The following is a 21,287-nucleotide window of genomic DNA, read 5'->3' on the forward strand; positions in this document are numbered from 1 at the left end:
CTGGTTCAGATGGCTTGTAACTCCAACAGAAATACAAAATTCCTCCAACATACATTAAGACTTTTAGGGTCCCCTTAAAAAGATTTGTACAGTTAATCTACTACAAAATCAAAGCTTAAGCCATTAAATGGATTTTCTTCAAGGCACCATCAGACTAGATGGAAGAAGAGATAACAGGGAGGTTGATAGAGAAGGCTGTTTACAAAGTGGCGTGTGCCACTTTTTGGCACTTTGCAGGTGACTAGTCTCTCCTTTCCTACAGCAGGAGCTGAGGAATTGGCTATGGCAGCAAAAAGAGCATTCAGGACTCAGGAAAAGGCATAGTACATGCTGCCAAATTCAAATCCTGCTGTGAGCTTCATAACACCTCTGTGAAATGCTTGGAGAAGCCAGGGAACAGATGGAGTCAGGGTAGGGGAGAATGCATGGGGGTATGTACTTAATTAGCCCCTCCTGGTCTGGCTCCATCCATGGCTTGGAAAGAGCTTCTGCTGGATTATGAAATGCAAGACTGGAAAAAGAACTATCAAGCATTCCAGACTCCCTCCAGAGTAAAACTAGAAGCTCTAATTGTCTTTTCCTTCCCTTATGTTTCTGATTCTCCTAACCCTACGGGAGATACATAGGCTGATGAACTGGCAGTACTGGACACTTCATTATTGATTTAGAGATTGAATACTAGGGATCAAAAGGATTTATTTCTTCACTCACTTTGCCCTTCTGATATCAATTGTCCCCTTCAGCTTTTCCTCGCTATCATTCTCAAAGTACATCAGCTTGGATTCTCGAAGCACAAACCAACGGCGTTTCCAGTTACGGCGTGAAAGTGTTGACATGCCTCCACCTTTTTTATAGAGCCAGCCTGACTTCAGTGCCTCCTGCTTGGTGCGGAACCACATGAAGGCCTCATTCTTCAGAACACACCAGCGCCGTCTCCATGGGTTCATGAGACCACCTGCAAAGCAAGGGAGCAAGATTTCATCAGAAATGCAACAAGGGCCATGGTTCCATTCTGATCCTGCTTCATGGGCACTTGGTTACCACTTCAGTGCCTACACGAAACAAAGGAGCTGAAGGAGAGAAACAAGGTTATGCTTAAGTTCAGACAGAAAAACCAGAAGAAACTAGTGAAACACAAATATACGCACTACTCAAATATTTTTGTACTGTCTTCACTTTTGTAGCTCAGAATGAGTCATTTAAGCCCATACCAAGTGGGCACAATTAGGTCTTGGTGGCAAAGATATCCAGTCTAATTCCCTGACATCTACCTCCTAGCTCTTTGTTTTATTTGCTTGTTTTCAATAAAAGAAGAAGAAAAAAAAAAGACTAAACAGAGAACTAAGAGCAGATGAAGATGATGATTCTGCAGAAACAGAAGAGGAAAGAGGGTTTCCTGGATTCCATCCTTCCATGGTTTTGGCTAAAGCTGCTTACCTTTCATGTAGAGATAGCTGTGAAAATAGGGTGGTCCTGAGCCGTTGAAGATAGTGACTCGTCCATTACAAAACTCTTCATCTGTATCAATGTAAACATCCACTTCTTCTTCACTGTCCAGAAACTAAAAGGAAAAGAAGAAATACAGGCTACTTGGGTTCTCCTGGTCACAGGAAGACTGGAGCAAATTAACAAGGCTAGAGAAGTCACATGATTAGAAGGTGCAAAACTACACATACTCCCTTTACAAACAAAGCAATACAGTAAAACTAGAGGCTTGACAGCTTACCCATTAATGCCTAAAGCAAGAGTCTCCAGACCATGGAATTTTCATACCAGAAAGGAGAGTGACATTTGGCTAGAAAACTCCACTTCCCTGCAGTAACAAACCTTCCTGTTTCAAGGCTGAGCCCACAGTCCAAAATCTAATTTAATGGGATTAAGAGAGAATTTTTCATTTTGGAGAAGTTTTCTGATTTTTCTGGCAGACAGGCCAGGATGCCGGACAAGATGGAGCACTGATCTAACCCCAGCAAGGAAATGCCTTGCTTTGGGTTGATTAGGAAAAAAAGCACATTCCAGGATAACTGAACCCTAAAACCAAAGATCTAAATTACTGAATTAATAGTACTGTATTTACTCATCCTGGTTCTCCCAACTAGATAATGGCCCTCAGCCATAAGAAAGTACTTCACACACAAAATCCCAAATTACCCTATCATCTCCTTTGCCTTAAATACAACTTCCTTTGATTGGCTTTATTAATTTAATACTAATGAAAGCAGCTCCTTAGATCTTTTCCTTCCTCAAATGCATGTTGCTTCTTTTCATTTTTTCCCTTCTGTCCTCTCTCTGTGACCCCTTTGTACGCCTGTTTTGTCTCATTCCTGCTCCACTCATTCATACTCCCTCTCTTGCCATTAAGTCTCAAAACCCAGGTACTCTTGGATCAGCAGCTACTGATGGGATCTTGACCCAGCTGCAGTTATCTCTTCTTGTGGCTCATGCCATGACATAGTATCAACTGGATTTTTCATGAGTCTTACTCACTGAGGAGCCCAATAAAACCCTCCACTTCTATTTACATTTTAAGACGAATGGTAGAAACTGGCCTAGGCTGTGACAGAATGATTCATGGCTTGAAGATTACCCGACAGTGATCTGTGAGTACCTGCACACAGAGAAGGTACCTTTACTCAAGCAGATCACGTCATAAAAAATTCTGATGGCTGGCAGCTCACATTAGGGAAATGCAAACCGGAAAAATCATGCAACTTTATAAGAAGTTCAATCTGCCATTGGAAAAGAATAGCAAAGGAAGTAAATTGAATTCCAAAAAAAAAAAAAAAAAAAAAAAAAATCCGTTTTCTAAAAGGTATTTTGTAGTTCAAGTCTCTATTGTCAGGGACATTATTTATCTGAAATATTTTTATGACTGTCATTGGCTTCACACCTGAGCTCCTCACAATCTTATGTGGGCTTATCTGACATCCTGTTCTGTAAGGGGATTTATCATTGCATTATTAAGCAACTAGCCTGAGGGCACTCAGGAAGCCTAGAGCCTAGTGTGGGATCTAAGCTGAGAAGCTTCAAGTGCGGGGCTAATAGCCCAGCTTTACTACCCTGTCATTGTCCCTGTAGTAGGAATGAAAAGGTTCAGTGGTCTTGGTTGTGTGCACCGGGACCCACCCTGGATCAGCACAGCAATTTCTTCTAGCCTTAGAATAGTTTAACTTGTACACAGCAGCTGAAAATAAACCCTTGACTCTGAACAGTAAAAGGACTAGAACAAGAGAAGTTTTAGTGATGGAAACAAATCAAAGCCCAGCCTTTCCCATTTCCTCTTGTGATTGTCCACTGGAAGTTCAGGCTACTTCTGTGAAATCTCTCTAAGGTAGAACATATACCTACAAGATACTAGTTGCCTGCTTTCAGTCTTCCTAAAGGGTGTTTTGTTAATATATGGTGATGAAAACAATCTAAAATAGCCTAGGTACATATGTGCTAGCTTGTGTACCAGTAGAGACTGGTCACAAGCCCTCTGGCCTTCAGCCTATCTATGACTCTTCCCTTTTTTTCAAGCTGATTATTGACGTAAGAGAGAGTTATACATTAGTAAAAATACCCACAGCAAGCAGGCATACAGTAAGGCTGCAAGGATGTTATAAATATCAACAAAGTCAGGCTAATGTCCAGAAAGGTGAAGGGAGGGATTCTTACCGAGTCCAGGCTGCCACGGTTGGAGTCCAGGCTGGTACCATGGGAGTGTCTCAGACGTTCCTCACCATTCAGAGGCTCAGCTGAGGCACTACCTGCATCTCCACAACCATCAAACTCCTCATGGTCGTAGTCTGACTCCACATCCGGAGGGGAAGTGTAAATTGGCTCTCCCACCTCTCCGCTGTTACTCCTCTGCTTATCTGTGACAGTGCTGTAAATGCTTTCTGCTGGCTCAGAGAGGGCTCTCTGCTCCTTGGGGCTAGTGGTTCTTTCCACAGGTTGTCCTGGAGCAGGGACAAGCCCTCCCACTTCCCTTTGGAGAAGTGAAAGGCTTGTATCTGCAACTTCCTCTGAGTAGTTATCGCTGTTTCTTGTGCCGTGCTGATTCAAGACCACCAAACTGGAAGTTGGTCGTCCGTCATCATCAGCATGAAAACCCTCATCCACTTCTTCTTCAGCCAGTGGTGCCACCAGGCTGCAGTCAATGTTGAGTGTCCCCTCACTAGAAAGTGAGCGCTCTAAGTTCTGCACACTTTCATCCAGATTGCCAAAATCTAGCAGCTCCAAGAACTCCTGGGCAACCCTAGATGCCTCCTTTTCCAGCCTCTGGATCTCTTCTTCTCGCTGCCGATTGATTTCATTCCTGGTGTTTTCACAGATGATAGACATGTGATCCTCTTTCTGTTGCTGCAACTTCTCAATCTCCTTCTCCAGTCTTAAGATCTCCTCCATCTGACGTCTCTCTTCTTCTTGCAGGGGAATATCTACCTCCTCAGTCTTTACTGCTTCCACCTTAAAGAATTTATAATAGGGTTAAAGCAGTTTCTTCAACCTGTATGTGTTCCTTGCCTGGACCTTTCATTCTTCCCATCTCCTGTGCTTGCCTTGTACTTCCCATCTGCAAAAATATGACTCTAAGCATCCTGCAGTCATCCATGGTGTAAAAGCTAAAGGTAGAACTACTGGACCTTCAGGTACCTCCTTTTTTTGAGCAACCTACCTCTTTTAAGAATCATACAAAGCAGCTCACTGGGATCAGTGAATTTTTAGAAGAGCCTCTCTTTCTGCTGCTCGTGTTACAGCCCCTTTGTACACTACAATTCGGATAAAAGCATGCTGAAAGTCTGTCCTCTCTTTTTGAACTATCTCACACACATACACACGTATAGGAGAAAGTAATTATATATGAATACATACAGCCATAGCCTGCTTAAGAGCTGAGGATTTCCCAGAAATTAATTAAAAGATTTGGGGAGTTTGTTGCTGCTTGAGTTGGGGGTCTGACCATCAGAATCTAGGTCTGGAAGGGATATTTGCAATGAAGCACGACTGTATGTATCCACTCCAACCCCACCAAAACTCCACCCAGAATTTCCTGGCATTCTTTGGCATCACTGGATGGATGGCAGCTGGTTGCTGAAGAGTTTGTCTTCCTCACAATGAAGTAACAGGAAATTTCTAGCAAGTACACAATAATTAGAAGATGGAAGATACTAGTAACTTTCACTGACATTTAGCTATAAGATAAAGCCACCCTCCCCTCCACAGAGGATGTTGAAAACATGCACACACAAGAAAAAGCAAAAATAAATTCCAAAAGGATTTCATGTACTTCCTGTTAGGAGTATGACAATGCAGCCAATGAATTGGCCCATTTAAGCCACAATTCTTTCTGTTGCTTGTTCTCTACTTGACTCTTACTTGTGGATGAATGCATTTCTATAATCTGTCATCTCTCTTAAACAGAGCTGGCCTGTAACTGGGGAACAAGTGGTTTGGGAAAGAAATAAGAAGATACACAGCTGTTTTCACACACCTCAGGGTAGGTGGTCTGCTCTTTGATATATCAAGTACCAACAATTAGATCAGTTACAAGGGGTTTATTTTAGCCATGGTAGCAGCCAGCTGCACTCTTATTTCAGCTCTTAGAGGCAACAATCCAGCAAGTCAGACTGTGTCACAGTGCAGCACATCACAAGGTCATATAATAAGCTCAAGCAGTAGAGGTAAAAAAGGATGCTGCATGTTCAATACAGAAGTTTTCAAATAGGAAATATGCAAGCTGGTACATAAGCATTGAAAAAAACCCTACCTTGTTAACTCTATGCACCTCTGCCAAAGCCAAACACCTGCAGGTTTTGAGTGAACAAAGCTTGTTTCTTAAATAGTGTTAACACAATAACAATATTAGCTCCAGGCGAAGCGTAGGCAATGAAGGACCCTTCACAGATACTCAGGAGAAGTCATACAAAAAGAATAACTGTTAAACTTACCTGAGCCACCTGGAGTAGCGCATTCAGTTGCTCCTTTTCTCTGTTAAAAAACAAGACATGATAGTCAGAGATAGACCCAGTTCTCCTACATGAGGCTTTCAGAATTACATGGACACATCATCCCTCCATTGGTAAGGTTAAAATAAGATACCTGTTGTAAGACTGATTAAAAAGCTTTTGTAATTCAGTAAAAATCCAATTTTCTGTGATTGGCATGACCTTTGTGGATACAACAGATTTTCTGCATGTACTTAACTTTCAGATCAATCAGGAAATTGGATTAGTTGGAACACATTAGGAAGGACATTGGAAACAATGACAGAAAGACAGATCAGTTAGACTCATGAAAAATGTAAACATAATCTTCTGAAGTACTACACATCCATGGATATTAAATGAAGTTGTACATGCATAACTGACAGAAATCAGGAAACTGTGTTTGTTTGTGTTTTTTTAAACAGGACAGAATTATTGCAATACCAGCATTGAAGTTGTGTTTCATTTTGCTTTTACTGTATTAAAGCCCCCCAAAGTTATCAAATTTTTGTATTTTGTTAAATGATTAAGCTGAGGACTTTCTCTTCTGAAGACCTGGATGCCCCAGTTTGCATAACTTCTCAGTGGCATGCAAAACCTAGTTTACTAGTAAAGGCTGTAAGAGTCACAGTTTGTTAGTAAACATGAGTAGAGGAAAAAAACTCTCTCACAGTGCTGCATCTCCACCCAGATCAAAAAGGTTGTACTCCAAGGGAAAACTGTCACTATGGACAGTTTCTCCATAGTGAGCACACTACAAGCAACAGAACTAGTACACAGACAAACGCCAGGGTCATACATAGGGAGCAGGGATAGGATGTGGCTGGATGGAAGAGTCTGCCTGTGGCAACCACTGCGGAGCTAAATGCAGACTGGCAGTGCTAACTTTCAAGTCTGTAATTCAACCCCAAGCAGAACAGGAGGGCAACAATATTTATTTCCCAGGCCCTGCAGCTTTTCCAAGCCAAATTCTAAATTGCAGCTGCAAGTCACAAAGTCCTTAAAGCTCTCACTCTTGCACTCGCTCTCTCTCTCAAAAAAAATCCAGGAAATGTTTCCAAATGAAAGCTGACGTAAGTGAGATCCAGATGGTTCCAGCTCTACTGAAAGATCTCTAACAGTAGTCATGAGTTAAACAACTGCCTTAAATGATAAGAGGGTTCAAGAAGCAGAGCCATTTTAAAACAAATCAGGAATACCACCTACAATCTACACACTAATTCCTGCAACTGTTCTTCACATTTTTTAGACCTCTGATATTTCTTGCTGCTTTCCATCCATCTTCCTGAAATGTGATACCCAAAACTAGGGACAGTACTCCAACTGAAGCCTTACCAGTGCCAAGCGGAACAGAAGAATCACCCCCACATCTTAACAGAAACAATCCTGTTTATAGGCAGCATTTGCTCTCTCCTCTCACACAGCATGACACTGGTGACTAATACTCAACTTAGCCTGCAGACCTTCTTCCTGCTGTTGAAGTAGGCATTCTCCTTCTCTCTCTGTGCATTTGGTTATTCCTAACTGTAATCTGCATATGTCTATATTGAAAGTTATCCTGTGTTTTCCAGACCATTTCTTTAATTTGCCAAAATTATTTGAATTGTAATCCTGTCTAGCTATATACTTACAGCCCCTCACCAGATGGTTTTATCTGCAAATTTAACAAGGATATTCATATTTCCTCATCCAACTTATTATGAGAACATCACGCTAGTACCATATCCAGCACAGACCATAGAAGAATCCCATTCAAGAGTTCTCTCCTATTTAACAAAAAGCTACTATTGTTTACTAATTAAAATGCAATAATAAAACGCAGTAAAAACACAAATCCTAGTCTTGCTTCACATACTTTTTTCCAAACCACATTCCTTATGGTGTCTTAAGAGTATTGTCAAAACATGTCAAAGCCCTTACCTACCCTCAGCCTATCCAAAGTCAAGTTACCTACCCTCTATGGCTTTTCCTTATCCACAAGGCATGTCATAAGCTATCACAGAAGGAAACCGGTAACTTTAATGCTGTTTGTTCTTCAGAAATCCACGCTGGCTCTTAACTCTATCAAGCATTTACAACTATTTGATTATTTGTTTCAGTATCTTCCTGAAATTGAGGTTAGGCTGACCGGTCCACAATTCCCTCATTCTTCCTTTTCTCATTTTAAAAGGGGGTCACTACGTTTGGAATTTTCCAGTTTTATGGAAACTTTATTGCAATCCACAAAAGAGGAGAAGGAGAATAGCTATTAATTCAAACTGCTTCAGCCAGATCTCGAAGTACTCAAACATTAATTTCACCAAGTCCGGGTGACTTCTTTGTAATCTGATTTATCTGAGCGTTCTCTTTGTAATCCGATTTATATGAGCATTCTTTAACCTTTTATTTCCCTGCTAGGTTCTGAATTCTTGCACATCTGTGCTAATTTTATTTAGTGTCCAACAGTTAAGCCTTTTGGGGAAGACAAATAAAAATAGCATCAAATACCTCAGCTTTCTCAACATTATAATTTTTTCTTCCTGTTGAACAGTAGACCAAATCGCTCCATGTCTCCCTTTTACAACCAGTGTACGCACAATAACTGCATGCCAACTTTTAGTTCGTTATAGCACAGGTTGCATCTTGGTCCTTCTAATTTTGTCTCTGCATGTGTTGGGTTTTGGTTTTTTGGTTTTTTTTTTGTTCTCAGTAGATTTTGCAATTTCTGTGGACTTCCACCTCATTTTTGAGGTCAAATGGAAGTTCAGGATTTAGCCAAGTTGGTCTGCTAGTACCTTTTTGGCTACTCACTCTGAATGAAGCCATTTGACCTCAAGTAGAAAATGAAAGCAAAATGAGCAGTTGACCTGATTTCTAGAAACACTGACATTTCTCTACAATGATGCTGGGTTCAACACATCTTTCATGGGCTGGGAACTAAAGGGCAGGGGCAGAAAAATACTCCAACAAATAAGCTAAATAGGTCCTTTTATCTAAAACTAGGCAGGGACAAGCTCTACTTAGTACACTGAGGACTTTAGACCTGAGAGAGCATCTGTAGCATTTGATAACTGTGAACTAGTTACTGACATTCTGAACTTGCACAGCTTCATGTTGCTGATGAGGCTGTTGTTGAAAATTGACACATTGATAAAATGGAGCCTTCAGTGTTGTTCAACAAATTCCTTGACCAAACTGTTCCATTATTGGTGTCACTGACTCCATGTCTTGTCCCAGCAGATACATCACCCTACTGTCTCCAGTGAAACTGCAGGCCATCTCTTTTCCTTATGACACACTTCTAACCTTAGAATTTTCTGATGCTTGTCACACACCTTAGTCCACCAAGATCCAAATTCAGGACAAGTATGTAACAAAAGCCTATAAGAAACATAACCAACTAGTTATGAAAAACTTAAAATGCCACAGGATTATTTGTTCAAACTTATATAATAATCTTGTAGTTGAAGTTTTATGCTTCTTAAAACAAAAGATTATCAAGAGAGACACCCAGTTTGGATAGTCTGTAGGTAGCCACGGAGTGAACAGTAAATGATGCATGAGGTGCAGGATCCTCAGTAGGTATACTGTCACTGCTCACAGGCTGCCTCTTTTTGTGACATTAGCTATTCCTTTTCCCTCCTGATCTCTTGACGCATCCATATCCCTGATGGGAGATACACAGCAGCAGGAACAGGGAGAACACGTGCATTCTCATGAGTGTAAGAACTGCAGTAGCAGCACAGGTGCGCTGCCCATCTTGCTCTCTGACCCAGCTTACTGGGCACACCGAGACTCATGATACTGGTACCTTCTCACACTGCTAATCCCTCCAGATTTTGGAAGACTGCATAAAACTTGTCGCAAAGGCAACAAGAAAATTATGGATGTCTGCCCAATCAGTGAAACTGCCTCCTTTCATGTACATTCCAGAGCAAAAAAAACACTCAACGGAGGTAAAAATACACCAGGATTAGCTTTCCTAGAGGAAACAGGACGCTCCTTTTCCACACTGCTTTTCTACTCTAAGCTGCCCACAGCCCACCCCAGCTCCGCCCCTGGCATTGGGACGCTGTCTCATGCCATTGCTGTGCCAGCGTTACCATCATGCCAGCGCCCCAGGCCCGCTTTTACACCTCAGCAGCTTTAGTGCTAGGGAACTATGAGCGCAAGATACCATCTTGTACCTTTCCTTCACCTCTTCCTCTTCCCGTTTCCTCCTACGCTCCTCCTCTTCTTGCCATTGTCTTTCCTCTTCCTCTCTTCTGATCTGTTCTTCCTCTTCTTGCCTCCTCCTCTCCTCCGCTTCCTGCCTCCGCCTGAGCTCCTGCTGCAGCAGGTGCTGGTGGAGGCTGCGAGCCAGGCGGCCACGCCAGTGCTTCTGCAGGGTGATCGCAGAGGCCTTCAGTCGCAGCAGGCTCTTCTTCCAGAAGTATGCTCGGTAGTTCTTTTGGATTATAACAACACTGGCTAGCACCTTTTGATACTTCTTCCTAAAAACAGAACCAGACACTTAATGCGCCATGAGGAATACAGGCTTTGCATTTCTCATGCCCTGGTATATTGACCCATCTTACCATGGCCACAGAAAAATGGATTTGGAAAAATACTGCTCAGAAATGACTCAATTTCTGTTCCTCTGCTGCCACTACCCATAAATCATATTCTCCTCACTGTTCTCACTCCTCTGTCTACCACTGGTTTGTTTCCGTGAGCACCTACTTTCGTGAAGACCCTCGGAGGATGAAGGGCAGATGTTTGGCACATGGAAAGAGAAGGTCCACTGGCCCAAAGTCTCCTTGCATTGCACATACGTACATACATTCATTGTGCAATTAGCATAATCACTCAGTGTGGATTTATTATAATAAAAACATACAAATGGCCTTACCACATGAGAACAAAGTCCCGTATTGCCCCATCTTTTAAGTGGTCAAAAGCAAACTGCTCCAGGAAAGGCAAAAAGCGGGGCAAAAATAAATCTGGTCACATTAATCTCCTATTGTTTGGGGGAAAACACAGTGACACTACAATATTGATTGCTGAATGTAACATTGTAACAGGCTGCCATAAACATATACATATATTGCACAACATTTTGCTTAAAGAGTAACGATATCAAAATCAACTTTGCAGCACTTCAAAAAACATGGTAGGGCTCCAAAAGAAAAGAATCATCACTCAGTATTTCTGTAGTCTAGTGAAGTTCTAGAAAAGTCAGTTCTTGCCTCTGCACTACAGACCATTTTTATCAAGGACCTGAAAAAAATTAACTGGTAGAAGTTTGTACATGATACACAAACTGGGGAAATAACAAAAGAGTTACCATTACAGAGTAATCTGGATCAATTTGTAAGCTAGATTCAAGCAAACATTAAACAATCCAAAAGAGCCAAACATAACGTCTTGTATTGAAGAATCAAAGGCCAAACACACCTGATGTGGGACTGTTAAGAAGCAACAAGTCAAAAAAGGATTTTGGGGCCACAGATCATCAGGTGAAGGCAAACGCCCATCACAATGCTATAGAAAAAAATACTACTGGGATTCTTATACTTGCAAGCAGAAATACTGTGTAGAAGGGGACTGCACTGCTACTTTTATCCTGTGTTCAGTGTTAGACCCTCAAGTGATTTCTAAGGAAGCAGGATTGGAACCAGAAATTCTGGCTTATAGAAAGACAGCACATGCTCCATGACCATAAGAAAGCAACGGCTAAGGAAAGGCTTGATCCCACTCAAAGTACCCACATTTTTGGATGGCATTTCTATTTATCCAACAGGGACATAACAAGATTTAATTGACCTGAAGCTGAAGTCTATTCAGGCTGGAAATAAGCAGACATTTTTTAAAGTAATTAATATATTTAGACACCTTAATATCTTCCTGTAGGGAAATGATCATTGGTACTATTCAAATCAAAAGCTTCTTTAGTCCAAACTAGAATTTGCAGAGGGAAATTCTATGGGGCTGTTAGACAGGATCTTGGGCCAGCAGGCTACAGTAATCCTGTGAAGTCTTAGAGTCCTAGAAAGCACACTGGAAATAGCACAGTATTCTCACATATCCTTCCCACAGACCTTCTGCAACCCCCTGAGGAAAAGACACACCTCAAAATCCCCTTCCTGGCAATCAAATCCCCTTCAAATGGCAACAGGGACCCATGCTGACAGCTTGCCACCTCCCTGCACATCAAATATGTCAGCCTAGTCAAGAAAGTCAGGAGAGGGATGCTAATAGCAGTAGTGTGCAGAGGTCATGCTCTTTTCCATAAGTATTAAGTCAAAGGGAGGAAGCACAGAGAAAAAGAAGAGGAAAGGGAAGAGGTGATAAGAAGCGGGAGGTTTTAGATGAATTGCTCCTGGGCTGCAGTCCCCTCACCCCTGCTCCCTCTGTCCTCCCTGTGCCCTGCACATGGGGTGTGAACAGCTGCACATGCACTCTCTGCCAAGGCAGATATAAGTGCATCAAAAAGGGCACTCTGACTTTTACAAAATGCATCTGCCAGAAACTCTCTCAAGTGCAACATGTGCCAAGCCCTGCCCAGCTACAGGCCGGCTCTGCCTGCTAATCTGCCAGGCTGAAGTGCCCCCTCATTCCTCATGACCGCAGCCAAGCTTGCAGACGCCCTTCAGCTGGAATGGCTGCACGCAGGCCGTGAATTTCATTCCCCTTGTTCAGCCTTCCGTTCACCCCCTTGCACCGGCCAAAGAAACTCAACCTGCAGGCCATGCCGAGGAGTTGGGAGACTTCCCGACCATGTATCACAAGAGAAGGCGGGGTGGCTGCAAGGCTCCAATGCTGCATTTGGAATTTAGTTAATTATCCTGCCGATGAGCTGTAGTTAGCAGTCATGCCTCCAAGGACTAGAGAATACAGAGCTATGGAGTAATTTCCTACTGTCTTCTTCCCTGAGCAATAAGGTCCTGCAGAATCCAGGGACACAGCCAAATTTGTACAGGCATCCTGCAAGCCTGGGAACAGTTATGTGTATTTTAGCTGCTGAAGCTGTTACCTGCAGCTCAGAGTTCCACAGATTAGCTACGAAAAATAGGGTCATTTCAACGGGCTTGATTTTCTTGTCTCACCTTTTAGTGATCAGTCAGAGATACTAGGCTGCAGGGAATGAGAGCAAAGAAAATGTTCTCACCCTTAGGACTGGTTCTCCAGGCTCACAGAGCAAGTTCACGAAGGGGGAGAAACCAGTAAAATCCTTCCTGTGGCATATGTACCCTTCTTCGCCAACCTACTTTGCATGAGAGCAAATGAATTTCAATACACTTGTACTTGCAAAACTAACAAAAATGGTATCAAGCTTAAGGCAGCACACGCTGGTTCTCCTGACCTCTGCCCAACTCTGCACAGACCCTTCAGCACTTGCCCTGATGAACTCCCTCTTGCTGGACCTTCTCCAATACAGGTGCAGTGCAACTGGAAACTCTTCACAGAAAAGTTTTCCAGCCTCCCTCCCTAGCTATTTCCTCGCTGCCTGCTCTCCTCCCCTGCAAAGTCCAGTTACCTCCAGCTGCTTGTGAGGATTTCCACTCTGGCTGCAGAAGCACAGCTTGTTCTTAAAGATGAGACTCACAAGAGCAACATGTGGGAGGAAGAATTCAGATCTGTGGAGACTGGAGGACCACAAGATTTCTAGCCAAGAGGAACATTACTGCAACACTGTCTCCATCGCAGCCCTGCAGGGCAGCAGCTACCTTCCCAGGAACTCCGAAAAGCAGAAATCCAGTTCGCCTGCAGTGATGTTTCCCAGAAAAATCCATTTTCCTGTGCTAATCCCTACCCTTCTCTCCACATGCTAGACATAAAGTAAAATAGAGCAGAGGCCCTGACACAAAGAATTTGCAGTCTCATGTACAAACAATAGAGCTAGCTCATTTGTCTTCCTAGAGGGAAATAAATAAATGAATAAAAGCCCCTGAGACCAAATGTGTATTTTGCTGATATTCCATGTTGGCGAGGCAGGGTGCAACCCTTGCACACACTTCCCAAAGCAAAATGAGCTACCTGGTGTAACTGGAGCTCTAAGAAGAGTGCCTGCTGGAACAGCTCTGCTGGCCAGGGATTTCACCTCTTCACACCCCTGACTGACAGGTGTCTGGAGCAGAGACCGGCCAGGACAGAGCATCTTACTGGGATTAAGTGTGCATGCCACAGCCATTAAGGAGTCAGCTGTTACGCTGACTGCGAGGGGCAGAGGAGGGGCGGTTTGCCTGCAGTTGGTTCTCCCAACCCTCCTCTGGTCAGGTGCAGAAGGGAGCGGCAAGAGGAGATTACTGGTGCAAAGCTGGCCAAAAACCAATTCTGAAGAGTTAATTAAAAGGAGAGGGAGATCACGAGGCAAACAGGCAGGGCGAGGAAAGAGGGTGAGCGAAGGCAGAGCTGCAAGTGAGGAAGAAGCGACTTGCAGGGGGAGCAGAGAACAGAGTTGACAGGCGTAAGGAAAAGGAGGGGACCCAAAGCGTAGGTGGGGCCCAGCCAGGAGAGCCCTGAAGGCAAGGAAAAGGTGTCATCGGAGGCAAGCGGTGGGTACAGAGGTCCCCGCAGAAGCCTGCCGAGCAGCTCTGAGGGAGGGTGCAAGCGTGCACAGAATTGAAGAAGAGGTGGCAAAGGTGCAGAAAGGTATCAGCAGAACCGATGCCGGCAGGGAGGGCAGCTATATTCTTTCTCCTTGGCACAGAGGAGGGGAAGAAGGGAGGGATGCGGGGGGACGAGCGAGCGAAGCAGAGGGTCGGGGCAACCCAGGCACACGAGCACAGGGATGGTGGGGCAGCCCCCGGCACTGACCTTGCCATGTAGCCCAAGACGTGGGCCCGGATGACTATAGCTGCTTTCCTCAACTCCTCTTCCCGATCCTTCTCCAGCTTCTGCTCAAGAGCCTCCTTCAGGAAAACCTGACGCCACGGGGAGGAGTTTCAATAAACACAAAGAGAGGAAAGAAGTCAGTCCCCGGGAGAGCCGGGAGGTTCCAGCCCCGGCTGACCAGCGCGGAGCGCGCTCGGCGTCCGGGCGCCCGCGCCGGCCTCGGCGCCTCGCCCCGGGGGGGCCGCGGTGCGCGGAGCACCGGGAAAAAGTTCTGCAGCGACGGGAGGCAAACTCTGCGCCCAACCCCCGCCTCCCTCACTCCGTGGTCAAGACTTAAAAGAGAGGGAGGGAGGGAGGGAGGGAGCGGAGGAAGGAGGGAAAGAGGAGGGAGGAGGAGGAGAGCCTGGGCTTGCGCCTGCCATTAACCCTCTCCCAGCCGACAGCTTTCCCCGCACCAGCCAGTACCGCCCTGCAGCAGGCACCGATACCTGCTGGCGTGATTCAATACTTTGCAAAGCAACTCCTCCGCGTTTCAAGGAAAGAGAGGAGCGTTTACGTTTCTGGACTCCGGGAAGCAACCTTAACGGCAATCCTAATAATGGAAGACAGTTGGAAAGCTGAAAGCCCTGTTGAGGTGCAAAGCTGAGCCTACCCACAGCCCGCCGGAGCCGAAGCCCTTCGCCAAGCGCCAGAAACTCTGAGGTGGAGATGCTTCTGTGCTAAAGAGGTCCAGCAGTGCAGCATGCGCTAGGGGGAACGAGCCCCGATGGGAGAGGTCTCCAGGTATCACTGGTTGCACTTCAGTGTCCAGCATTTTAATTCTCAAGCATCTCCCATCACCTATAGTCCAAACCTCTGTTCAGTGCTAAACACTATAGTTCAAACCTCTGTTCAGTGCTAAACACTATAGTTCAAACCTCTGTTCAGTGCTAAACGCTTGCGCGAGGGATGACGGTGCTATCTTAAGAGACAAAAAAGATACAAGCAAGATAAGGGCATGTTTACAGGAATTGTGCTGACATATCTGCACTACTTTAAGTCAGCTGGCTTGCACTATGTTAGCACAGGGTTCGGCACAAACTGCTGAAATAAATGCTTTGCTTTTTGAGATGGACTGCAGCATGCATGGAGCTCCACGGCGCGGCTAGCAGTACCCACCCTAGAGTAAGTTGCCTAAGGTATGTCCATACAAGCTGCAGTCCCAGCAGCAACTGCCATATGGCCATGCTCGTGTGACCTGCTGCCTGACATTGGCTAAATCACTGCCAGGGCCAGCAGCAGAATGGACTACACTAGAAAAGTGCTGCCCTACTTGTTAAAGCACTGCCATGAACACAGGCTGTGAGCTGACACTCATCAATCTGCAGAACTACATTAATCGGTAAAAACTCCTTACAAATTTATTGGATCCATGCAGCTATGCTGAGAGTCCAGAGGGATGTTCAGAGATTTGAACAGTCATTTAGTCCAGTGTTCTGCACAAACTCTCCCTCTCCCCACTTACACCCCCTTATGTCTCCGTATACCTTCCCTTCCATCACTGCTTTTGGTCTCATCATTTATTCAGGCTCTTTTTTCCCCCTGCAATGGCCACCATGTACTGAAACTTCTCCTGGAGTTAGTACCCATAGCCAGTGGCTTCCCTGGACTCAAACTTCTCCTGGGGAGCCATTTCCATTAAGGCGGTCTTAAATGAGCTGTTTTGGAATGACTAAGTAACCGTGGGTAGCCTTAAAAGAAGGTTCATTATCCAGGTACTGCCAACCATGAAGCTGGCATCCTTCCCTGCAAGTTGTACATCCACTCCGTCTGTCAACTCAACAATCTTTTAAAGACTTCTTTGAGGCAGGGATTGCTCTTTCCATTACATTCCAGAACCAAGCAGCAGTCACCCATTTCAAGAATGCAACCAGCAAAACACTGTCTCAGTCCATTATCTTCATCAGTTTGGAAATATTCAGTCCATCAGCAAGCACAGACTTTGCTGTGCCAGTAAGAAGGGGGAAAACCCCCTAACTTCAGGGCATGCAGAGTTCAACAAGACCCAACCCTAATCCTATAGGGTTTTCTATATATGCTTGAGAGTGAAAGGTTAATCTCAAATAACAATATCTAGTTATAAGATATTAGCATTTTGAGGGGGTTTTTAGACTCCTGTAGATGACAAGGAAGAGTAAAATGTATTCAAATCCACAAATATTTTTGATGCCTTGTGGAAATAACTTGGAAGATGGCCGTTTCTTTGTCATAATTCATAGTCACTTTCTGAAAACATGACATCGCTTTCATCTGAGGAAGGAATGATTGAGCAAAACATACGAGGTAACTTCTATCATATCTGCTCATATTAGGCACTGGCCAAGTTTTAAACCACAGTGCAGCACCACAGTGTTCCTCACACAACCTCAATGCCTGCATGCACCATCAGTGCAACAGTGAACATGTTAAGGTTACGTGTAGATCAGCAGACACAAATGTAACTGTGTGGGCACCCATGTGTACCTAAGTGGGATCATATGATTGTTGGGGACAACAGAAAAGCAGGAAGTGGGTCACTGTGACCTGGATGCCAAATAATAGTCTACAGAAACCTCCTCCTTCAAACAGGCCCTGCAAAACAGCAGGTTGAAATGTGGAAATGAATGCTTTCAAACAGCAAGGATCACCATGTTCAACATCTGTAGGAAATCTGCGTTGTGGGTATGGGCAAGTACGGCAGAAGGTCCAGGCGCACTGAAGAAAGGGGCACAGAAGCTCCTGCTCCATCCCAGCACATCCCCAGTGAAGACAACGGCACCTTAGCACAATTTCTTCCATCGTTGCACTGCCTGTTTGCATCCAAGCCCTCATCTCTGCCATGCCACCAGATAAAACCTGCCTTGTATACATTAATACCTCTTATAAACATTAGTTTGACAATTGCCTGCACAGCAGCTGCTCTATTCTTAATGAAAAACACAAAGATCATCCTGCCCTTCCTCCTCTATTTCCTTTCCCAAGCTTCACAATCCACTGCACTAATTCACAGACTCTTTTCCTTCCTCCTCCAAACAATTGCTAGGGATATAATTATCCTTCCATTCATTTTGCAGGAAGTATTCCCCCTTCTATAAGCCTTGCTCTTCACCTACCCCTTATACTTCTTCCTAGGTTACATCCCCATTGGCCTGTCACACCTCTTTCAGTAGCTAATCCTGACTCCATAAGCCAAGGTTAGTTCTGGGAATTGCTACCTGGCTACCCAGAGCTGCACCTGTAGCAGCAAAAGTGGCAGCAAGGGCACACAGGGGACTTCCTCTCCAGGACAATGACCTACACTCCGTGCCCTTTAGCTGGTAGCTTTACTTCACCCTTACCTGAAAGCCTCTGGAAAAATTAGGGCTCTTTTCTTCATCAACCCAAGTATTCCAGGCCTGTGTTACCTAGCACCAGCTAAAACGTGAACGCGGACAAAACACTCTGTAATCCAAACCCAAGACACAACAGCTGCACCACTGCTCTGCACGGCCTCACCTTGGCATCTGCTTTCCCAGGGGCAGGCTTTCTGGAGGCACTGTCACAAAGTGGAGTTGCAAGAGGGGTCTCCAAGGGAGCAATGAAATGGCTTTGCCACCATCTGAGCGTGGGAAAGAACGTCAAGCAACTCATCTGAAGAATGAAATGGCAGGGCAATAGCGACAGCACCTTGGAGCAGCCACAGGCTGGCCAGCCATTCAGGATGGCAGCAAGGGTGGAACAGGCCAGGACAGCCTTGGAGTGATATAACCTCTAGAATAAATAGAACTGCTGCCCTCTACCAGGATACACATCTCTAATCCAAACCTTGCCGAATATCAAATAACTTCTACAACCAAACAAGATGCTCAACTGCTTCCCAACTCCTTTCAGTTTTCCTTCTCAGTCATAAAGAAATAAGAAGATACAAAGACTGCCATTCTTAATCATTTCTTTCTTCCCACAGTCTTCAGACCCAACAGCAACCAGTGCCCTAGCAGAGAGACTGCTGTTTACCAACATGCCGCATACAGCTCTTCAGCCAAGTTTTAGTTTATAGGACACAATTGCTCAAAAAAATTATGTTAGAGTACATCCAGTGTTTTGGCAAAATATGACACATTTTTTTTGCCACAATTTACCACCTATATTGTTTTTCAAAAAGAATTTGTTTGAGCAGGTCAAGGAGTGAGTGAAACCAGACAGATGGACTCAGTCCTTCAGCATGCACAACGGGAACTGAAGAGAAAGGGATCCTATTGCTGCCAGGGGCTCAAAGCAGCCTGGATTTCCTGCTTGTCGTCAGTCTGTTGTAGTCCCTGGACTCCAGCGATATAGCTTATAACCTTTTATACTCTAAAAGGTGAGTATGTGCATGTGAGTTTGGTCCTCACGTGCATTTCCCTGCTGCCCTTGCTGTAGCCCAGCAATCTTCCATCTCTTGTCATGCTAGGAAAAAAGTTCAAACTCCATGTTTACCAGCTCTAACCACCACTTGCTAAAGCTTCCACAGGCTTTAATACTAAAATGCTGTGAGACTGGCAGCCACCCAAGTAGCGTGGGTTATCTAGGGACAATAATGACTGAAATGGTTCCTGGTTTGCAGGGACCAGTGAGGAGACACCAGATTCCCAAATCAAAGATGGGAAACACTTTAATCACAGAGCAGAAATATGTGCCGAGTGTGCTAAAGTGATAAAAACTTCTTTCCTGAACATCAGCGGAGGCATGTGAAGGAAGGCCTTAGAAACTTCAGGTTAATACATCTCCTTTCCACAGCAATGGCCAGTGGTTTCCTTGGTTCTCACGCAGAGTTCAGAGCCCAGACTACCAACTGGGCTACCACCACTCCTCTAAGAAGGGGAGTGAGGGATCTTGCTCTCCTAAGAAACATTACAGTCTATCCACTCATTAAGAAATGATTGCTCGAAGCAGCAAATATCATTATCTGATCTCCTGGACAAATGAAATGTGAGTATACCCTAGAACCACTTTTGGTTCCATTGTGACCCTGGAAATATTCTGAACTACTTTTTTGAAGGCTTAAGGGCAAAAAATGCAAGAAAAGTTGCTTTGATGGACTACCATCTGCTCTGGATATGGACTGCATACCCACTACTTAGAAACACTGTCTGCACTGGACACCATCCATCTTGGAATACTCTTTGAAGAATTTACTGGAGTATGTGGAAAGCTGTAATAAAAGACAGTTTCCTCCTCCCAGATTTCTATAGCAATTTACCTCACAACACTCACATCTATGTCTGTGTGAAGCTGTCTCAAAGCCTGAAAAAATTCAGACTGAAACACCCAGCTCCCTCCCCATTAAATGAAAGATAATGGTAGATTTCCAGCTGGATGCCTGGAGGAAAAAAACCAAACCAAACCAAAACCCCCAAAATCCTGACTATACCAGGCAAGAGAGAAGTGTTAAAAATTCACCAAAACAGAAGCAAATTCTGAATTATGCAAGTGGGGAGAAGCATCTGGATACCTTTTCCTAAAAAATGTATGCTAGCATCTGGGCTAACTGCACAAACCATCAGCTGAGCTTCCACAGCAGAAAGCTGTCACACATCTGGTGATCTAGCTACCTATTCACAGTTTAGATACATACCAAGCAGCAGCTCACTGTCTCCTGCAGGAATTCTGGTTACCCAAGCAGAGTGAAGTATTTGGCACAAGAGGCAAGAGTTAATGGCACACATTGCAATTGCATACAATGACACCCATGCTTGTTCTCCTTGGATCCTTAAATTGGATCAGACACAACAAAATCAATCTGGCTTGGTCAATGAGAAGGAGTTCAGACAAAATCAAAAAGCCTTCTACATCTGTAGGTACATAATATGGGAAATATTTGAGATGCTACAGGTCAGTGGCATAGTCCAATGCATTTAAAGGGCCATCACAACTTTGCCCTTTCTACTGGCTTGAATCTCACCAGATGCAATTGCATCACCTTGCAGCTGGAACAAAGCCATACCCCTGCCCCAGACTGATGAAGTACCTTGGTTTTACCCAACTGCCATTCTTTCTTGCTGCTGTCATAGGTCTGAAGAAAGCCTGCACATACAGCTTTGCTGTTGTCTGAGAAACTTGGCCCCTTCACAAGCATCTTGTACCTAAGAACAAAACAAAATCTCATGAGATTATGTATGACAGTAACCCGCCCCAATCTTTTAGCTCTAATTATCCTCCTCCCATTAGTCCTTCTTCCTCTGGGACCTCCCTTCTTCGTGTTTGCCTTCTAATTTGGAAATTTCCATCCCCCAACCTTTATCTGTTCCTACCACACTGGCAATTATTGTTGCAATCCCAGTAATAAAATACAAACTCAACAGTATTTTTCAGTAAAGAACAACTGTCTTTCTGAAACATGTGCTTTCATCAGACACAAGTTATTTTGTTCAGTATAGGGGTGGCATTTAATGCTCCAAGAGACAAAAGAAGCAATGTTCAATGCTCCATTCTAGCCTTAAACGTCAAGAAATCCTTTTGATGCAGCTAATTAAAAGAAATAATCAGTCT

The 21,287-nt window shown here is 44.3% G+C and overlaps 1 protein-coding gene across 1 annotated transcript in view; it reads right to left on the bottom strand.

Moving 5' to 3' along the window:
• Nucleotides 1–21,287, bottom strand: part of LOC142031695 (unconventional myosin-X-like) — a 95,778-nt gene that overhangs the window by 19,806 nt on the left and 54,685 nt on the right. Inside the window, exons 21-27 of the mRNA XM_075029389.1 lie at nt 20,767–20,881; nt 14,745–14,851; nt 10,133–10,438; nt 5,931–5,970; nt 3,658–4,449; nt 1,438–1,561; nt 712–955 (exon numbers count right to left, since the gene is read on the bottom strand). Coding sequence (XP_074885490.1) covers nt 712–955; nt 1,438–1,561; nt 3,658–4,449; nt 5,931–5,970; nt 10,133–10,438; nt 14,745–14,851; nt 20,767–20,881 — 1,728 coding nt within the window. The remainder of the gene's footprint in view (nt 1–711; nt 956–1,437; nt 1,562–3,657; nt 4,450–5,930; nt 5,971–10,132; nt 10,439–14,744; nt 14,852–20,766; nt 20,882–21,287) is intronic.

Source organism: Buteo buteo, chromosome 5, assembly GCF_964188355.1.
Source record: "Buteo buteo chromosome 5, bButBut1.hap1.1, whole genome shotgun sequence".
Taxonomy (NCBI): domain Eukaryota; kingdom Metazoa; phylum Chordata; class Aves; order Accipitriformes; family Accipitridae; genus Buteo; species Buteo buteo.